The sequence below is a fragment of the Balaenoptera musculus genome, chromosome 3 (genome assembly GCF_009873245.2).
Source record: "Balaenoptera musculus isolate JJ_BM4_2016_0621 chromosome 3, mBalMus1.pri.v3, whole genome shotgun sequence".
NCBI lineage: Eukaryota > Metazoa > Chordata > Mammalia > Artiodactyla > Balaenopteridae > Balaenoptera > Balaenoptera musculus.
Window position 1 is genome coordinate 158,390,961 of NC_045787.1, and position 17,661 is coordinate 158,408,621.

At 55.5% G+C, this 17,661-nt stretch overlaps 1 protein-coding gene across 1 annotated transcript; it reads left to right on the top strand.

The window, feature by feature from the left end:
• The first annotated feature begins 3,962 nt into the window (after positions 1-3,962).
• Positions 3,963-16,011, top strand: LSM4 (LSM4 homolog, U6 small nuclear RNA and mRNA degradation associated). The gene is made up of 5 exons (XM_036848680.1): positions 3,963-4,066; positions 8,110-8,151; positions 10,261-10,359; positions 13,221-13,404; positions 15,362-16,011. The coding sequence occupies exons 1-5, from the start codon at positions 4,064-4,066 to the stop codon at positions 15,451-15,453; spliced, it is 420 nt and encodes a 139-aa protein (XP_036704575.1). The 5' UTR covers positions 3,963-4,063; the 3' UTR covers positions 15,454-16,011.
• The last annotated feature ends 1,650 nt before the right edge of the window (positions 16,012-17,661 follow it).

The window sequence follows — 17,661 nt, forward strand, 5'->3', positions numbered from 1 at the left end:
CTGTGCCTCTTTTCCACAGAGGAGTTCTATGTTAGATTCAACCTGCAGAGAGCTTCTTCCAGAAGATCAATCGGGATGGCACTGGGCTTTCACTATTGCACTTTTAAAAACCTCTATGGAAAGCACTTTTCTCCCTTCTGGCCCTCAGTATCCGTCCCAAGGGTGCGTCTGATTGGCCTTGGTTGGTCACTTGCTCCTCTTTAGCCAACGACTAAGCCCAGGTGGACGGGGAACTCCGATTGGCCTCCCCTGTGTTGAAAGAGCTGACCAAATCTGCAGTAACCATAGTCCGCCACACGGGGTCACCCAAGCAGAATTTTCAAGGATGAATAGGAGTTTGTCAGTTGTGCAAAAGGAGAAGGACTGCACATAGAAAAGTCTAGAAAAGTCAGAACGAGGTGAACCAGCATGCAATTTTCTTCCTACTTCCACCACCATGTTGACGCTGGAGCACTTCATGTAGCCCATTTTCTGTTGTTTACATCAAAGCGGCCTTTACCCTTGGCAAATAAGGCTCGGCTGGTCACACTGATCCCTCTAGCCCAATCAGCATATCACTTTTGGCTACTTATTAGCATCCTGCACACTTCCCTGACCTCACCAGCACCCCTGGGAGCATCCCCAAGCCAATGACAGAGGGGAAAATAAACTCTTCCCTGACCCTGGGTGGGACCACTTTGAGACACAAGCTCTTATGCTGTCTCCCTAAGGTCCACAGCTGGACTAACCCTCAGGTGCCCACTTTGTCACCTGCTCATTGGCATCCACTGCAGGGATCCTTCCCTCCCTGTCTCAGGTCTCAATCCCCAGTGGGGACTTCCTGAGGTCACCCCCTGAATACTCCATGTGTCCTTGAGTCCTCATCTCAGGGTCAGCTTCTGGGGGAGGGCACACCCCGAACTAAGACATGAAGGACAACTGTGGGTCCAGGGCTACCAGGTGCTTGGCACTCTATATGGGTTTCACATGTGATCACTCCACACAGTAACCCTGATTTGCAGAGATGATCACAGACTGTCCCCGACTTATGATGGTTTAACTTCAGATTTTTCAACTTCATTATGTGCGAAAGCAATCATTCAGTAGAAACTGAACTTTGAATTTTGATCTTTTCCCGGGCTAGACATACACTGTCGTGATGCTGGGCAGCTGGCAGTGAGCCTCAGCTCCCAGTCAGTCATATGGTTACAATGGTAAACAACTGATACACTTAAAACTATTCCGTTTTTTACTTTCAGTACAGTGTTCAACACATTACATAAGATATTCAACATTTTATCAAATAGGTTTGTGTTTGATGATTTTGCTCCACTATAGGATAATGTGAGTGTTCTGAGCACGTTTAAAGTAGGCTAAGCTAAGCTAAGCTACGATGTTTAGTAGGCTAAGTGTATTAAATGTCTTTTCAATTTATGATATTTTCAATGTATGATGGGTTTATTGGGACGTAACCCCATCGTAAGTCCAGGAAGATCTGTATTCCTGTTTTTCTTGTTTTTTTAATTTATTTATTTTTAGCTGTGTTGGGTCTTCGTTTCTGTGCGAGGGCTTTCTCTAGTTGCGGCAAGCGGGGGCCACTCTTCATCGCAGTGCGCGGGCCTCTCACTATCGCGGCCTCTCTTGTTGCGGAGCACAGGCTCCAGACGCGCAGGCTCAGTAGTTGTGGCTCACGGGCCCAGTTGCTCCGCGGCATGTGAGATCTTCCCAGACCAGGGCTCGAACCCGTGTCCCCTGCATTGGCAGGCAGATTCTCAACCACTGCGCCACCAGGGAAGCCCTGTATTCCTGTTTTTAACGAGAAGGGAGAGGGAGAAACATGCCTGAGTCACTCAGTTCCTTCATAGCAAAGCCGGTCCCCAGACCCCTTTCCCCTCACCAGGTCCTGGAGGGGAGATTTTGGTGCCCTAAACCTGCCCAATGGGAGGTGGCTGGGCCTGTGAGGTCCCATCCTCTTCTGCCCAGGTCTCTGAGACCTGATGCAGGGGAATCTTTTATTGAGAAGCTGAGCATCAGGGGCTCCCTGAGCTGGCTCTGACAGGAATAGGGACTTTACAGCTGGAAGAGCTTGGCTCTGGGCTTGGTAAGAAAAAGCTCTCGGAAATTCCCTGGCCGTCCAGTGGTTAGGACTTGTCAGTTTCACTGCCGGGGCGGGTTCAACCCCTGGTCAGGGAACTAAGATTCCACAAGCCACGTGGTGCAGTCAAAAAATTAAAAAGAAAAGAAAAAGCTCTCGGGTCAGCGCTGACACTAAGGAGGCCTGGAGAAGGGTAGTCACTGGAGGAGAACACCTATGTCTCGTTTACAGACCTGAAGGTCAAGGCATCTGTGAAAGTCAAGGCAGAGGAAGGAACCCTCGATGGTCATCCAGCTGGACCTTTCCTGGAAATTTAGGCTGCAGATATGCTCAGAGTGTGTGAAAGTACATGCATGGTCACTTAGGAGACATGAACTATTCAAATAGATGTCTATGTTCAAAGGAATCACAGCTAATACTTGATGTAGTGGGTTGAGTATTGTCCCTAAAAAGAAATGTCCTAGCATATCTTGGATAACATAGATAAGTTCTAACCCCCATATCTGTTAATATGACCTTATTTGAAATAAAGTCTTTGCAGATATAATTAAGGATCTCAAGATGAAATTTATCCTGGATTTAGGGTGGACCTAATAAGAGAAAGGAGTGTCCTCATAGAAAAGAAGAGGAAGATCTGAGACAGAGAAAAGCCATGTGATGTCAGAGGCAGAGACTGGAGTAATGTGTTTATAAACCATGGACTACGGGACTTCCCTGGTGGCACAGTGGTTAAGAATCCGCCTGCCAATGCAGGGTACATGGGTTCGAGCCCTGGTCTGGGAAGATCCCACATGCCGCGGAGCAACTAAGCCCGTGTGCCACAACTACTGAGCCTACGTGCGTGCTCCGGAACAAGAGAAGCCACCGCAGTGAGAGGCCCACACACCACAGTGAAGAGTGGCCCCTGCTTGCCACAAATAGAGAAAGCCCGCACGCAGCAATGAAGACCCAACGCAGCCAAAAATAAATATAAACAATTTATAAAAAATAAAAGATAAAAAGAAATAAATAAACCAAAGACTACAAGGATTGCTGGGAGAGAGGCATGGGATGAATTGTGCCTCAGGTCCTTCAGAAGGAACCAACACTGCCAACACCTTGATTTCAGACTTCTGGGTCAAGTTTTATGGTTTAAAGCCACCCAGTTTGATCACTCTGTTACGGTAGCCCAAGGAAACTAATACCTTTTCCGAACGATTTGTTTACCATCTGTCTCCTCAGTGGGCTCCTAAGCCTCAGGAGGGCCTGGAGTTTTGTCTGGTTTATTCACGTCTGTGTTTCTAGGAGCGGGTCCATAGTAGGTGCTCAATGTTGCACACCCGTGTATCAAGTGCTCAGTATGTGCCAGATTCTGTTCTACGTGCTTTTCCGTGGCTTAACTCGTTCCGTCCTCACTGCAACCTTCTAGCGCAGACACTATTATTACGGCCATTTCAAAGGGAGGCAAACTGAGGCTCAAAGGGCACAGCCGGGATTCCAACCTACCAAAAGACGTGCGTTGGATAATGGTCAACTACAACAATGAGATTCAGGAGAGGAGGGGCCCGGAAGGAGACATTAAGCACATCCCAATAAGAACCAAAGAGCTTCCATTTCTCTGTCTCGAAACTGGAGGTAATAACCACCTTCGCCCACAGCGTGGAGCCGAGATCCGCGAGGGTTTCGCCTGCGCATGCGCCCTTACCCACAAGGCCTCCTGCGCCTGCGCATATTGCTCCGCCCCCCCTTTTGCAGCACTCACGGCGGCACTTTACGAGTCTGTCCCTTATTTCTCCTGTGAGAACACGGCCCGCCCCGCCCTCGTGCTTAGTAGGCCTCGCCTTACTCTGCGTGGATTGGTTGTCCTTCCCACGAGCCCCTCTCTGACTGGCTCGCGTCGCTGCCACTCCATTTCAGCCTAGTGGCGCGCAGCGGGGCTGCTACCGGCGGGAACGTGAGCGGCGGCGGCGGTGGCGGAAGTGGCCGGGGAGCCCGGTCCCCGCCGACACCATGGTGAGGGCAAGGCGACGGGGGAGCCGACCGCCAAGGGCCCTCGGGGCGGGTGCTGGGGCAGGGGTGATGCGGAGCGAGCGTACCATCCGGGCCTCGAGTCCCCCCCCCCCCCGGCCCGAGGGGGTGGTAACTGAGACCGGGGACGGCAGGGGCTTCTCTCAGGACACCCAGCAAGTCGGTCTGGGGAACTTGTGACTGAACGAACGTGTAATCATAGTATAGCGGTCTGGCCGCAGTCTTCCCATTTTTCAGGTGGGGAAACAGGCCGGAGAGGAAGGGGACCCACCGAAGGGCCCGGTGAATGCAGCAGAGTGACTTTTCGGGCAGGGAAGTGACTCCGAGTGCATTCGACCCAGTCTAACCTCATAGATTGTAAAGCTAGAGCGTCAGGAAGTAGGGGGCCGGTGTGCGTTCTCAAATTAAACCAATTTAAGGAATTTCAGGGCTTGTAAGGCCCTTAGAAGGCTAGCCGCACAACCTCCTGTGCCTGTCTTTTTCAGGCTGACAGACCCGGAGAAGGGTTTGCTTTTTCCTGTGTCATACAGTATGTTGTTCAGAGGGAGAGGGGGTATTTTGAGCTAAGGATGGACTAACTGCATCCTCCCAGTTCACAAAAAGAAAAGTTGAGGCCCTGACAGGAAGCCTCCCCAGGGCCATGACGCTCACAAGTTGTGGAAGTTGTAGATCTAACCCAGAGAGTGCCTGTGCCCCCTGCGTATGACAGGGAAACGGAGGTCCACACAGAGGAATTGAGAGCTGGGAGCTTCTTGGGAGAGTACTTGGCCCATCAGCACCTGAGTTGCTCTGAGATGGTGGCTGCACATTTTTCAGAGTCAACCATGAGGATTCACTAAATTCTCCTGGTCAGTGTAGGGATGGAGAGAAGGAAGCAGGTTCCTCTCAGCTGGAGGGTAGAGTTGGTCTGAGGGACTGGGCAGAACTGGAAGAATGCATCTTTTAAGTTCCATGGAGACAGGATCTTTGTTTTTTATCCTCATATAGTCCCAGAGCCTAGAACAGTGTCTGTGCGAAGTACAGATTCCTTCATTCAGCCTGTTCCTGCCTTCTGAGGAGTGTTCAGGAGTGGACAAGGCATGACACACTGCCTGTTCCCTGTGGTCAGGGCAGGGCCGGAAGCAGAGGTCTGGGCAAGGGAGTGGGTGGTCTGCAGTAGCTTCCTGAGTTGGGAGCCTCAGGATACCATTAGGTCTAGTCCTGGATTGGCCCAGGCCTGAGGGTCAGACCCCAGGCGTTCTGAGAAAGGCCAGAAAAAGGAATTCTCATGCCTGAAGCTTTTTTATGACTTTCCCGACTCCAGATGACCCTGTCTGCCACTGAACTGTGTGTTTGGCCCTTTCCTGTCTCCCTGGCACCTTCAGGTGTCTTCCATCCCCCCACCCCTGCCGCCACCACCCCTTCCCCTTGGCTTTCAAGTTCACCGGGATCTTCCCCTTCCTTTCGCCTCTGTCTCCAGCACAGTTTGGGGACAAGGACGTAGAAGATGGCAAGATGTGACCACTGCTTGGCATTGCTGCCCCAATGCCACCTCTCCTTTGAGCAAGAATCCCCCCTGCCCCAAGTGCCTCCCTTGGTGGTGTGTGCCGTATTTGTTCAGAAAATATTTACTGAGTCCTTCACGTGTGCCTGGCCCGGTGTTCAGTGCTGGACAAAGTCCACACCCTCTGAATTTTCCAGTCTAGCAGGAGGCCTGTGGCACTTCCAGTCTAGCCAGGGAGACATAATAAATAAACAAGTTAATTAGAGACTGGCTACGTCCTATAATAGAAACAGCAGAGGGTGGCCCAGGTGGAAACCTCGTTCCCTCGATGGGGTTATAATGAGGGCCTGGCTGAGGGAGCAGCCACCAGCCTGGGGAAGGGCACCCCAGGCAGAGGGAACCGAGGAACAAAGCTTGGCCAGCAGCACCGGGCATGGTGTGTGAGGAGCAGAGTGGGCCAGTTTGCTGGAGCTGTGTCAGGCCTGGCTCTGTGGCCCGCCTAGGGAGCGGCTGCGCAGGCGAGGGTCGTGAGCAGGTGCTGGACCCATCTGTGTCGCGGCCGTATTCTGAGGGCACACTGCCAGCAACAGCTAAGGAGGCTGTGGGTCCTTCAGGGCTGTGCTGCCAGTAGCTGGGACAGGGTGGCAACCTGAGAGGGACCGGCATAGAGGCTCTGTATGCCATTGAAGGACATCTGTGGGTCCCCTGCTGACAGGCATCAGCCTACTTTCCCCGGCTTTAGCGGGATCTTGCTCCGTGTCCCTGGGCAGGTCCCATCTGCTCTACCGCTGGTGCCTCATCTACAGGGGCCTTGAGGGTACTGCTGTGACCCTCCCTCCACCTCTCAGCACTGAGTCCATCTTCATTCTCGCCTTCCAGGGCTAAGCTGGCCCTGTCCCCTCTCTGGTGGTCTGGGAGGAGGACCTAGGTGTGTCATCGCCCTGGTCCAGATTCCCATTGTGGACACAGAACAGGCTTGCCTAGCAAAGCGGGAGGCTTCTCCGTTGTAAAATACCCCCTGGGTGTGTGGCTCCCGCATGTGCGGCTGAGCCTCCAGCTCTCCGCACCCGGCAGCCTCACACAGATGCATTCCAGAGGAGAGGGCAGGAGCTGCAGGTTGGCCACACTGGGACCCCAGCCTCCTGCCCACCCTCCTCGGAGCAGCCACCTCCTCTCCACGTGGCTCCTTCCTCCTTATCGTGCCCTTCCAGGAAGCCAGTGCAGGAAGTGGGCTTGGGCCTGGCTTCCTGCCGCCCCTGGATCTTCCCCGGTGGCTCTTAGGGAAGGCCCGTGGGATGTGAGATATCCCCCCCACCAAGCCCTTCCATAGGGAGCCATCCTCTGGGGGTTGAGGGCCCCTTGTGGCCTCCTGAGAGAGGCCTCACAGTCCCCACCACCTGGAGAAGCAGCTGCCCCCTATTGGAGGGTGAGGGTGGGCTGGGACTCCCCTGCCAAGAAGTCCTGGGGCTCAGGCCAACTTAGAATTCCAAAGTTGCTTGGGCAAGGTGTGGTCCTTGCTGAGGCAGTTTCCCATCTTGTGGGGCCCTTGGTCTAGAACCTTCACCTGGCTATACTGGATAGGCTGTCACTGGACCCTGGACCCAAGCACTGCCACCTGAGTCACTGTTCTGGAGACCCAGAGACAGGCCGCAGTGTATGGGTCGTGATTTGTGTACCCAAAATGAAAAGAACTGATTTTTTTTCCCCAATTACACTCTATGTTTTTTATAAAAAAGAAATTCAGTAATAATGGGAAAAGAACTATCTTGAAAGTTCACCTTATCAGGGGGAGTTTTTAAATCCCATCCTTTATCTGCTCTCACTTGCAGTGACCACAGGCTTCTTCTGAAATATTTCTTCTTCTCACCTGGTGAATTTCTCTATGAACACCCAGCTCAGATGTGGCCTCCTCAGATCGGGAGGCCTGTTGCGCCTGGCCAAATCACTCTTGGTTCAATCAGGGCTGCCCCCTGAAGTGTGGGCTCAGCGTGAGCTGGCTTCTGGCAGATGGGGTCAAGTCAAGCTCCGTCTCTCACTAGCTCTCTGGTGCCGGGCAAGTTCCTCAGTCTCTAAGCTGCAGTGTCTCTGTCCATAAAGTGGGTGTGATGATAACCACCTACCATGCCAAAAATAAAAGGCCCGGCTAGAGCTGCATGTATCAACCTGGATGTATCTCAGAAACATCAGTGGAGCAAAAAATGCAAGCAGCAGCAGAACCCGTGTGCTGTGATGCTGTTGATAAGCATGGAGGGCTACACCTGGTCCTGTCAGGGGTGGGACTATATGCAGCCTGAGCTACAAAGAAATGCCCGGAATGGTCAGCGCCAAGACCAGAGGGCAGCTGCCTCTGCGATTGCAGGGGTGGGGGTGTTCCTGAGACTTTTCTGTCCTAAACTAGGAGACAGGTATGTGTCCTGGGCTTCGGCAGAGTTCAGAAGCTGCGTTTTTGTCAGGGAATGTGTGCTCCTGGAGTCCCAGCCCTGCCCAGAGGCCAGGGCTCCACAGTGCTGATGAAACAAGTCATGTGCTTTTGTTTGCCTTTCAGCTTCCTTTGTCACTGCTGAAAACGGCTCAGAATCACCCAATGGTGAGTACGTGCCGGTCTGGGATGGCACATTTCAGCGGGGACCAGCCTCAGCACAGGGACAGGGACACTGGGCAAAGGGTGAGGAGCCTCCAGCCAAAACCACTTCCTGCCTGTCCTCTTTTCCCTCCCACATGCATCAGGACCTGTGTCATTTCTGCTCCTGATCAAAGTAATACATGCTTATTAAAAGTGTCAAATACTAGAGATTCAGAGAAAGTGGAAGCCCCTCTTCGTTCATTTTCCCAACAGTTTAACTATTCTTTGATATATACACACCTGGACTTTTAATGTGTGTGTAAACGTGAATGATTTTTTAAAATATGGATAGGTTCATGCGATGCTCATTCCCTCAGCTGCTTTTGTCCTTTCGTGATACAGTGTAGTATCTGTCAATATGTTCTGTTGTCTTTTCTTTTTTTAAATTCAGACGTTATTCACATACCATACAATTCAACCTTTTGAAGTACAGTTTAGGGACGTTCAGTACATTCACAGTGTTGTGCAGCCACCACCTCTATGTAGTTCCAGAGCAATCCTGTCACCCCAGAAGGTGACCCAGTCTCCATTAGCAGCTGCTCCCCTCCCCCTCCCCCCGCCCCAGCCCCTGGCAACCACTAATCTGCTTTCTGTCTCTGTGGATTTGCCTGTTCTGGACATTTCCTGTAAGTGGGATCACACAACATGTGGCTTTTCGTGTCTGGCTTCCTTCACTCAGCATGATGTTCTCGGGGTTTGTCCACATTGTAACGTGTGTCAAAGCTTCATTCCTTACGGCCAGGTGATGTTCTGTTGTGTGGATACATCACGTTTTATTTATCCATTTGTCCACTGATGATGGACATTTGGGTTGTTTCCACTTTTTTGGCTATTCGTGAAGACTTTAGCTGCTGGGAACATCCGTGAACACATTTTTCCATGGATGTATGTCTTCGTTTCTCTTGGGCAGATAGCTGAGTTGATTCCTTTTTTTTCTTTTTTCTTTTCCAAACTTGAAAGTGATGACTTTACAAATCATATTTTAAATCTTAAAGTGGTTGCCAAGGGAAACGGGCAGAGTAGCTGGAAAATGTCTGCAGCACTGCAGAAGGCAGCAGGAGAGCACATGATGTCTGCCAGGTGGCCGTCCGGGGACTCGGCTGTATCGTCCTGCAGGCTCGCCAAGATCTCACCCTCGCCACGTCACTGTCACCCACCAGCAGGAACTTCAGCAGGAAGTCATAGGCACGGACCAGGCTGCCGCTGGCGCTCATTATGCTGGCGCCTGCGCCCATGCCCGGCCCACAGAACGATGCAGAGGTGGCGGCTGTGAGCCCAGTGCCTCTCCAGCCCCAAGAGTTGATTTTTTTTTTTTTAAACTTTTTATTTTATGTTGGAGTATAGTTGATTAACAATATTGTTAGTTTCAGGTGTACAACAAAGTGATTCGGTTGTACATATACACGTGTCTACTCTTCTTCAAATTCTTTTCCCATTTAGGTTGTTACATAATATTGAGTGGAGTTCCCTGTGCTATACAGTACTTCCTTGTTGGTTATCCATTTTAAATATAGTCCTGTGTACATGTCAATCCCAAATTCCCTAACTATCCCTTCCCCCCACCAATCCCCTCTGGTAACCATAAGTTCATACTCTAAGTTGATTCTTTTTTAAGTCTCAGCCTTTTCCTAGCAAAAGCCTGTCTTCCACGTGACGCGCTTTTCCCGAAACACATCAAAATAAGCAAGTAGTTATTGCAATGAAAAACAGTTTTTCCAGACCACCAAGGATCACACGTGTGCCATCACCGGGCACCTGCCCGGCCCCTGGCCACCCTCACTCATTCCTTTAAAGATGTGGGGGGGTTTTTTGTCTGTTTGTTTCTTCCACACACAAAAAAATGGTTTCATCGTAGAAAGTCTACAATGCCCAGCAAAGCGTACCGAGAAAACAGAGCGTGTCTCCTGTAAGGTGGGCCCCTGGGGGCCTGGGCACCGTGTGCTGTGGCCAGTGGGTCCCAAGAAGAGCCGAGGATGTGTCTGAATGAGGCCCGGTGGTGGTGGCCTGCTCTTCGGGGTAAGTCTGCACCTCCCTTGGGGCCTGAGACTGACGTGGGACCCGTTTTCTCTCCAGTTGGTGGAACTCAAAAATGGGGAGACGTACAATGGGCACCTGGTGAGCTGCGACAACTGGATGAACATCAACTTGCGTGAGGTGATCTGCACGTCCAGGGTGAGTGCCCTCCGCCCCGAGTCTGCACCCGCTGCCTGGGGGCCTTGGGGCAGCGCCGGTCTGGTGGGCACAGCGAATGGGGGTCATGTGGCCAGGAATGCGCATTGGGACCTGGGGCTTTACAGAGCCTCAGCATCCTTGCTTCCAAGTGGGGTAGAAGCCCTTCCCTGGACGTGTGGGAGGAGTGGGAGTGTGCCTACCTCAGCCTATACAACCGGTCATCCTGCCAGGGGCGGAGCCCCTTGCAGGGGTGGGGCCCGAGGGACTGGGCAGGATGTTGGAGGGGGGGACAGCCAGACAAGGCTCCAAGTCTCTCTAGTGCCCTGGACTTTGCACCTGCGGGGATGCTGCCCGGCAGGTACTGAGCTGCTCCCGCACCCCCGGGTGCCACCCCTGACCAAGAAGGACTTGGGCCTGGGGGGTGCTTCTGGCCATAAATCCCTGCTCTACAGGGAGGGGGTGGCCTCCAGGGCAGGCCCCACCCTCCTTATCAGCCTCTGCTGCCTTTGGTCCTGGCTGTGGGCATTGCCCACCATGTGGGCCGTGGTGGCGTGACCGTGGGATGTCCGGGTCACCACAGGGCGTGTTTCCCCTGAGGCCTGAAACCAGGAAGTGCAGGGCCGGGGTGGGGGAGAATGTTCCCCAGGGTCACTGGCCTTCCCCGCCTTGGGGTGATCCACAGAGTGATGAGGACAGTGAGGAAGGCAGGACTCCCTCCCCCTAATCTGCACTGGCTTCTGCTAGAGCTTTCCTCTCACCTTATTCCGGTCTCCGTCTCCCTGCCCAAGATAGCCCCTCATGTTACGGGGAGGAAGCTCCTGGGGGGCCCAGGCAGGGCCCGGCTGTCTTGAGCCACAGGCAGTGTGCCCCCAGGGCTCGCCACGCCAGCATACAGCAGAGCACAAGGCAGCCACTCTCGCCCCGGTCTGTGCTCCTGGACAGTTCACACCCCAAAAGGCAGACAGAGGGCTGTGACCCCCTGCCCTCACCTGCTCGGCTCTGTGACCTGCTTCTTGGGACCGAACTCCTGGTGGCAGGCGTTTCCAGTGTGCCTGTGGCAGACGGTGCCGCAGTGCACAGCTGACCACTTGTCCTTCTGCACACCGCCGTTAGGTCTGTGTCCGCTTCTGTCACCTAGAACCAATCACTGGGTCTCGGGGCAAGGTCCGTCCGGCACGGCCAGCCGAGACTGGACACGTGGCTCCCCCTGGGGAGTCCCCCTCTGTGACCCAGCGGTTGGGAGGAGAGGCTGGTGGGAGGTACCGTCTCACACAGGCCACCCGGAGTCCTCATCTGGAAACAGGTGATGGCAGCCCCTCCTTCCCTTGGGTAGCAGGTGGCTGAACACAGAGACCCCAGGGGCTGAGAAAGGACGGGAGAGCAAGGGTCGGGAGGCATTTAGCTGACCCCATGGAAAGCACAGTAAACCCTGTTCCTACAGGGAGCGCACTGGGCTCGGCCTGCCCTTGGCTGAGGGGAAGCCTCGCGCTGAGCCGCCGGCCCCAGCCCCAGCCCTGAGCTTCCACACAATCATTGTTTCTGTCTGGCTGTACTTTGCATCCCCACGGACTTGGCCCCTCGCCTACCATTTCTGGGAAAGGAATGCTCTGAGGCCTCTTGGGGTTCCTGTATGGGTCGGGGGCTCTCGTGTGTGTTCCTGGGAAGAGTTGGCCCGCAAACATTCCATTTGTCCCTGCCGAGTACCTCCACTGGGCTGGGCCAGATCGGCCCAGGCACCGCTGATGAGTGTCATGCAGGAGGACTGGGGGTTGCAGGGAGGCTGGAAGCAAGGCCTGTTGAGGGCTGGAGTTAGCCAGACATGAAAAGGTGGGAACAACGTGTGCAAAGTGCTGGGGGCCAGAAGCCCACTGTGTGTGTTCCAGAAAGTTCCATCTGGAAGGCACATCGAGTGCCGAGAGAGGGCAGCCAGGGTGGGGCTGGATCTCAGGCCCTCTGGAACCACACTGAGGAGTTTGGACCTCGTCCTTGGGCCAACGGGGCGCTGATTGGGATCTAAGCAGGGAGATGTCTTGGTCTGATTTCTAGGGGTGTGGGGGGAGGGGTTACCCAGGCTTCTGGCCTGGGCAACAGGGGTGGGGCCGGAGAATTCATCTGATGGATGAGGCTCCGGGCTCCCGCCCAAGGGCAGCAGGAGGTAGCGTGGAGGGAAGGCCTTGTGCTGGTCGCTGGGTATGTGGTGGTGGGGAGGAAACAGTCAGCATCCTAAAAACTGCAGGTTCGGCGTTGCTCAGGAGTCTGCAACTTTACAAGCCCCTTGTCTCTCTAGCTTCCATTAGCTCCCCTGAAAACTGGCATCACTGGGAGCTGCCCCTGGCTGGCCCCAGACCTGGCTCCCCACCCCCTCCTGGCCCTCTTCACCCATCACACAGGGTCTCTGTCCTGCTCACCTGTGTCCCAGGCCCAGCTCAGACCCTGCCACGAGATACTTGTGTGAATGAATGAGTCAGGGTGCCTAGAGAGGGTTCCAGAAGGTGAGTTCTGGAAGGCTTGGGGCAGGAGGGGGAGGAGCTGGGCTGTGGCAGCACCTGGCGCGTGGGACAGCCTCACCCCTCTCCAGGCCTCGGGCTGCATCCCCCACTGGAGGACAGGCTGAGGACGCGGAGGCTTCTCACGAGGCCCTGCCCCACCCTCTCTCATGTGTGAAGAGCTGCCAAGGATCTGGAGAGATCCTGCTGGAGGGCGGCCCCTCCAGTGTCCCGTCCAGGACGAAGAACTTTGCAGCCCGTGGGGGCGATGCCAGGTGCAGGCGGCCTGAGGGGACAGATGCTGCCCCGGCATCTGCACCTGCTCTGCAGGGACCCTACCCGCCACAGATCTGACACACACCCCCTCTGTCACAGGACGGGGACAAATTCTGGCGGATGCCCGAGTGCTACATCCGCGGCAGCACCATCAAGTACCTGCGCATCCCTGATGAGATCATCGACATGGTCAAGGAGGAGGTGGTGGCCAAGGGCCGCGGCCGCGGTGGCCTGCAGCAGCAGAAGCAGCAGAAGGGCCGCGGAATGGGGGGCGCCGGGCGAGGTATGCCCTTCTCTCCCTGCTTCCTCCCTAGCAGGCTGCTGGGGCCTCCCCATTGGCGGGGGTGACTGCAGCACGTGGCATCCGTCCCGGCCCAGTGTTGACATTCTTGGCTGGTGCCGTCATGGTGCCGAGGGCCTGGCTCTGAGCCCCTCCTACATGGAGCTGGGGGGCTGTGACTCATGGGGCTCCTCTGCGGAACAGCTGACGCTGCTGGTTGCCGCCTGCCCCGCCGCAGGAGCCCAACCCGGGGAGCCCAGCTGAGTCCTGGTGGTCAGTGCTGACCCTCACCCACCTGGGCCCTCGTGCCCCGCAGTGGCTCTCAATGCTCCCTTAGGTCCAGGTCCAGGCCCACGTAGACCTGGGACTTGAGCCCTGCCTGTGTTTCCTGGCAGGTGCTCTGGGCACCTCGCCAAGGCTTAGTTTCCCCTCTGCAGAGAGGGTCCCGCGGTGCCCACCTCACTAGACTGCGGGTGAGGACCCCAGCGCGGGGCCCCGGCATGGGACCCTTCCCTGCTATGACTCCTTTATACAAAGCCAAGGTCACGCCTTTTGGATAGATCCCACCACACCACCCTGAGATTATAAATCTGGCATAAAATTAAACTTGTGCAGTCAGCTGGGGCCTCAGCCCAGAGGCCATCTGCAGACCCTGCCCTTCCCCGCCTCCCCCGCCTGGCTCCTGTTCTTGGAGGGACCTGGCTTTGTCTCTTGCATCTGGAGGGGCCTCCTGTGTGCCAGGCCCGGGGCCCACCTTGGGGGCTCGTGGGCAGGGCTGGGAAGGACACAGGAGCCAGCCATGAGCTGAGGCTCACGTGACAGTCAGAAAGGAGCCAGACGGAAGAGGGCAGGAGGGCACCCCAGGTGGAGGGTAGCCTAGGATGGGGGTGAGCAGGGCCCCAGGGGTCCCAGGACCTGTCCCCAGGGCTAGACTCTTCACTGGGGGCCACCACTGTCAAGTAAACTGCCTGAAGGAGCAGGGAGGACGGGGAGAGCGGCTTGCTCGGGCAGGTCCGAACCGAGGCCACAGGGCCTTCCACAGCCAGTGGAAATCTCACAGGGGTCCCCGCATAGCCAGGCTCCCCTTGGCAAAGCTGGTCTTGCCCCATGAGACGTGAGGTTAGGCAGACCCTGCCAGCATTGGCTTCTGTCCCCAGAGGGCCCCCTGCATGTCTGTGGAGGAAGGGGGCCTGTGTGTACATTTCCATGTCCCCATGCTGCCCTGATCCTTCTGGGACCTCCCTGGGCCGGGGGCACAACCTCCCTCCGACTACCCACCTCCCCCAACAGCAGTGCCGTTGCTCCACGTAAAATGTATTTTGGAAACAGCCCCACCACTGACTGCAGAGGTCAGGGCTCAGGAGGCTCCCCTGCCCCTTCTCCAGGCTGGACACACACAAACCACCCAGACGCTTCTCTCCTGGGCCAGATGCGGGTGGTGCCAGAGCGAGGAAGGCCCAGGTCCCCTGGTGCAGCTCCCAGCCTCACAGCTGGGGGTCATTGCCCCATCCCTGGACTGAGTCCAGGCCTTGTCCTAGCTCATGCCCCCCACCTCCTCCTGGAAGCCCTTCTGGCTTTGTCCTTCTGGTTACTGCCCTCCACCTTGGCCCCCAGCCCTCTCTTCCAGGAAGCCCGCCCCAAGCCCCAGTGTGACTTGGTGCCAACGTCTGTCCTCCCTGGCATCCTTCGCACCCCTGGGGGGCCTGGTCTGGTCCCTTGTCACACTGAGAATGTTCTGGAGCACTGCCCATGCCCAGCCCTGGTCAACACTCCACCTCATATTCTCAACCTGCCCTTCCCGCCAGAGGTAGGATCACTGCCCACACTTTACAGAAGTGGAAGCTGAGGCTCAGAGGGATTAAACAACTTGGCCATAGTCTAAGGGTTCCAGTTCCTGTTCCCAGTCCACAGTGGGCCTCCCAGCCCAGCTCTGCTGAAGCCCCTTTCCCCTGTCTCACAGGTGTGTTTGGTGGCCGGGGCCGAGGTGGAATCCCAGGCACCGGCAGAGGTCAACCAGAAAAGAAGCCAGGCAGACAGGCGGGCAAACAGTGAGCCGCCCCTCTGTTCCCCAGAGACTGAGCCACCACCTCCGAGCATCTGCTTCCACCCGCAAGGCCGCGTTTCTACTCTCCAGTTTATGAGTCTGTTCAGAACAAAAAGAAGAGGCAGGTGTTGGGGGAGGACCCCCTGCCTGTCATCTTGTGATCCTCCTCTTTTTTTGTCAGCCAGCATTCTACAGTTGGAAACGTTATTCTGTGCTTCTGGTTTTGTGAAGTCGCAGCCAACTTGATTCCTGGAAGATTCTGTGTTTAATGCATCTTTAAAGCCCTCCCTCTTGTTTTAAGGGCAGGCATTTTCCAAACAGGTTTGTTTTGCATTTTGTGTTAGATCCCTGTGTGGTGAACAGACGGGAGGTTTTTATTTTAAGCTGTTTGCACTGAGATTGACAGCCTGGAGAGTTTCCTGAAACACGGACCCCAAAATTGCCTTTTCAAAACGAATCCAGGCGAACGTATGCCTCAGAAGCTGTTCTGGGGGACAACGCTGGGCCCTGTCCCTTCACTTCCTCTCTCTTTGTGTTACAAAAATAAAAACAAATACAACTACAAACTGTAAGTCCATAATTCCTTTTGAACCACTGGGTGCATCTAGTAGGTAGTGTCCTCAGGAAATCACAGCCCCATGCAAGAAGTTTCCTTTTGTACCGTGTGGCCTCTCACTGAGGGGAAGCATTTCGTTGGGACACTGGTTCCCATGTCCCTCAGCAGCCTCTTAAAAAACGTGAAAGTCAAGACTGGGCTCTGGGCAGTAGGCGACCCCCTCCTCTCTTTGTGGGGAGGTGTGGGGAGGAAAGTCCCAGGTGGGAGCCAGCGGGACACCCACCCCGCCTGGCCTTGCCACCAGTGTTCTGCCCTCCGTCCCTGTTTTGCAAGCACCATTAACACCAGAGTTCACCGAGAGAGAAGCTATGACAGGCGGCTGCTTCGAGGAACACATGAGGAAGGTTTTCGTGAACCTTTTACCTCTTCTTCAAGTCAGGGTACTGCCTCTCCACAACCCCGTGATTTGCCTGAGACGCTGAGCCAGCACTTGTGAAAATGTTTCCGGTGACGTGGTCTGCTGACCGATATTCCTGGGAACCGCAGAGACAGTGCTGGTGTTAGGAGGCCGATTCCTGTGGGTGCAGGTTCTACCTGTCACGGGGTTGAGACCGGTTCTGAGGGGTGATTGGAAGAGAAGGTGGTGGTGCCTGTAGAACTGCCACTTATCAGGTCTGCAAAGTGCTGGCCTAGCTAGCTCGAAGACCTCTGACTAAGATTTCTCAGCCCCATCCTATCTGGAGAGTGCCGTTCCCTGCCACCACTCTCGCCCCCATCATTGCTTCTTCCCCGGGCCCCCCCTCCAGGGACCTGCTGCTGCCTGAATCCTTGCCTAGTGACAAAGCAACACTTTGGCATAGGTTGAGGACACGGGTGTGGGGTCTGAGTGTGACCTGGGCCCTGAGAACCCACCTTCCTCATCACAGACGTGGGCTGTGCAGGGGCCCGGCTGACATGAAGGTGCAAGAAGAGAAGGACGGTTGGGGAGAGAGGGGGCCGTGTTCACAACTCCCCTCCCCCATGGCCCTGGACGCAGAGTCCCATTATGGCCTCCGAGGCCTTGGTCTGGGGGGCTAGGTCTCCCCCCTGCCGGGTGCGGGTCGTCTCCAGTCAGGCTTTGATGAAATCCGTGGGGCTCTGGTGTCCTGCGCGGCTGTGAATGGGAAACCCTTTAGGAGCCCCGCCCCTTCCTGCTCTTCGCAGTTTGGTTTTTCTTCCCTTACCCAGCTCTGGACCAGGAACGTGTTCAGACGTTCCCAAGGGCCCATTCGCAGCTCAGGGTCGTGGGTCCCAGACGCGCCCCGTCTCCGCGCGGGGGCGCATCCCCGGCGTGCGTAATCGCGGCTTCCCGTCCGCGCCGCCAGCCGCGCCAGGCAACCCTGACCTTTCCAGCCGGGCAGTCCGGGCTCCCAGTTCTCTCCTTGCCCGCTGGTGATATGAGCCGCTTCCCCGGCCCTGGCCGCTTAGGTGCCGTGGGCTTCCGGAAGGCGTCGTCCTCCTGAGCTGGGTGTCAGGACAGGCCCGTTTTCCAGTCTTCCTGGTTGGTTTCAAGAAACCAGCCTCAGCCCCTTCAACAAGAAGAGAAACCAAAAGTGCTGGCCTAGTTCCCACAACTCGGCCTCCTTCTTTCTGCCCTTCTGACGGTCTGTCCCCAGGGATT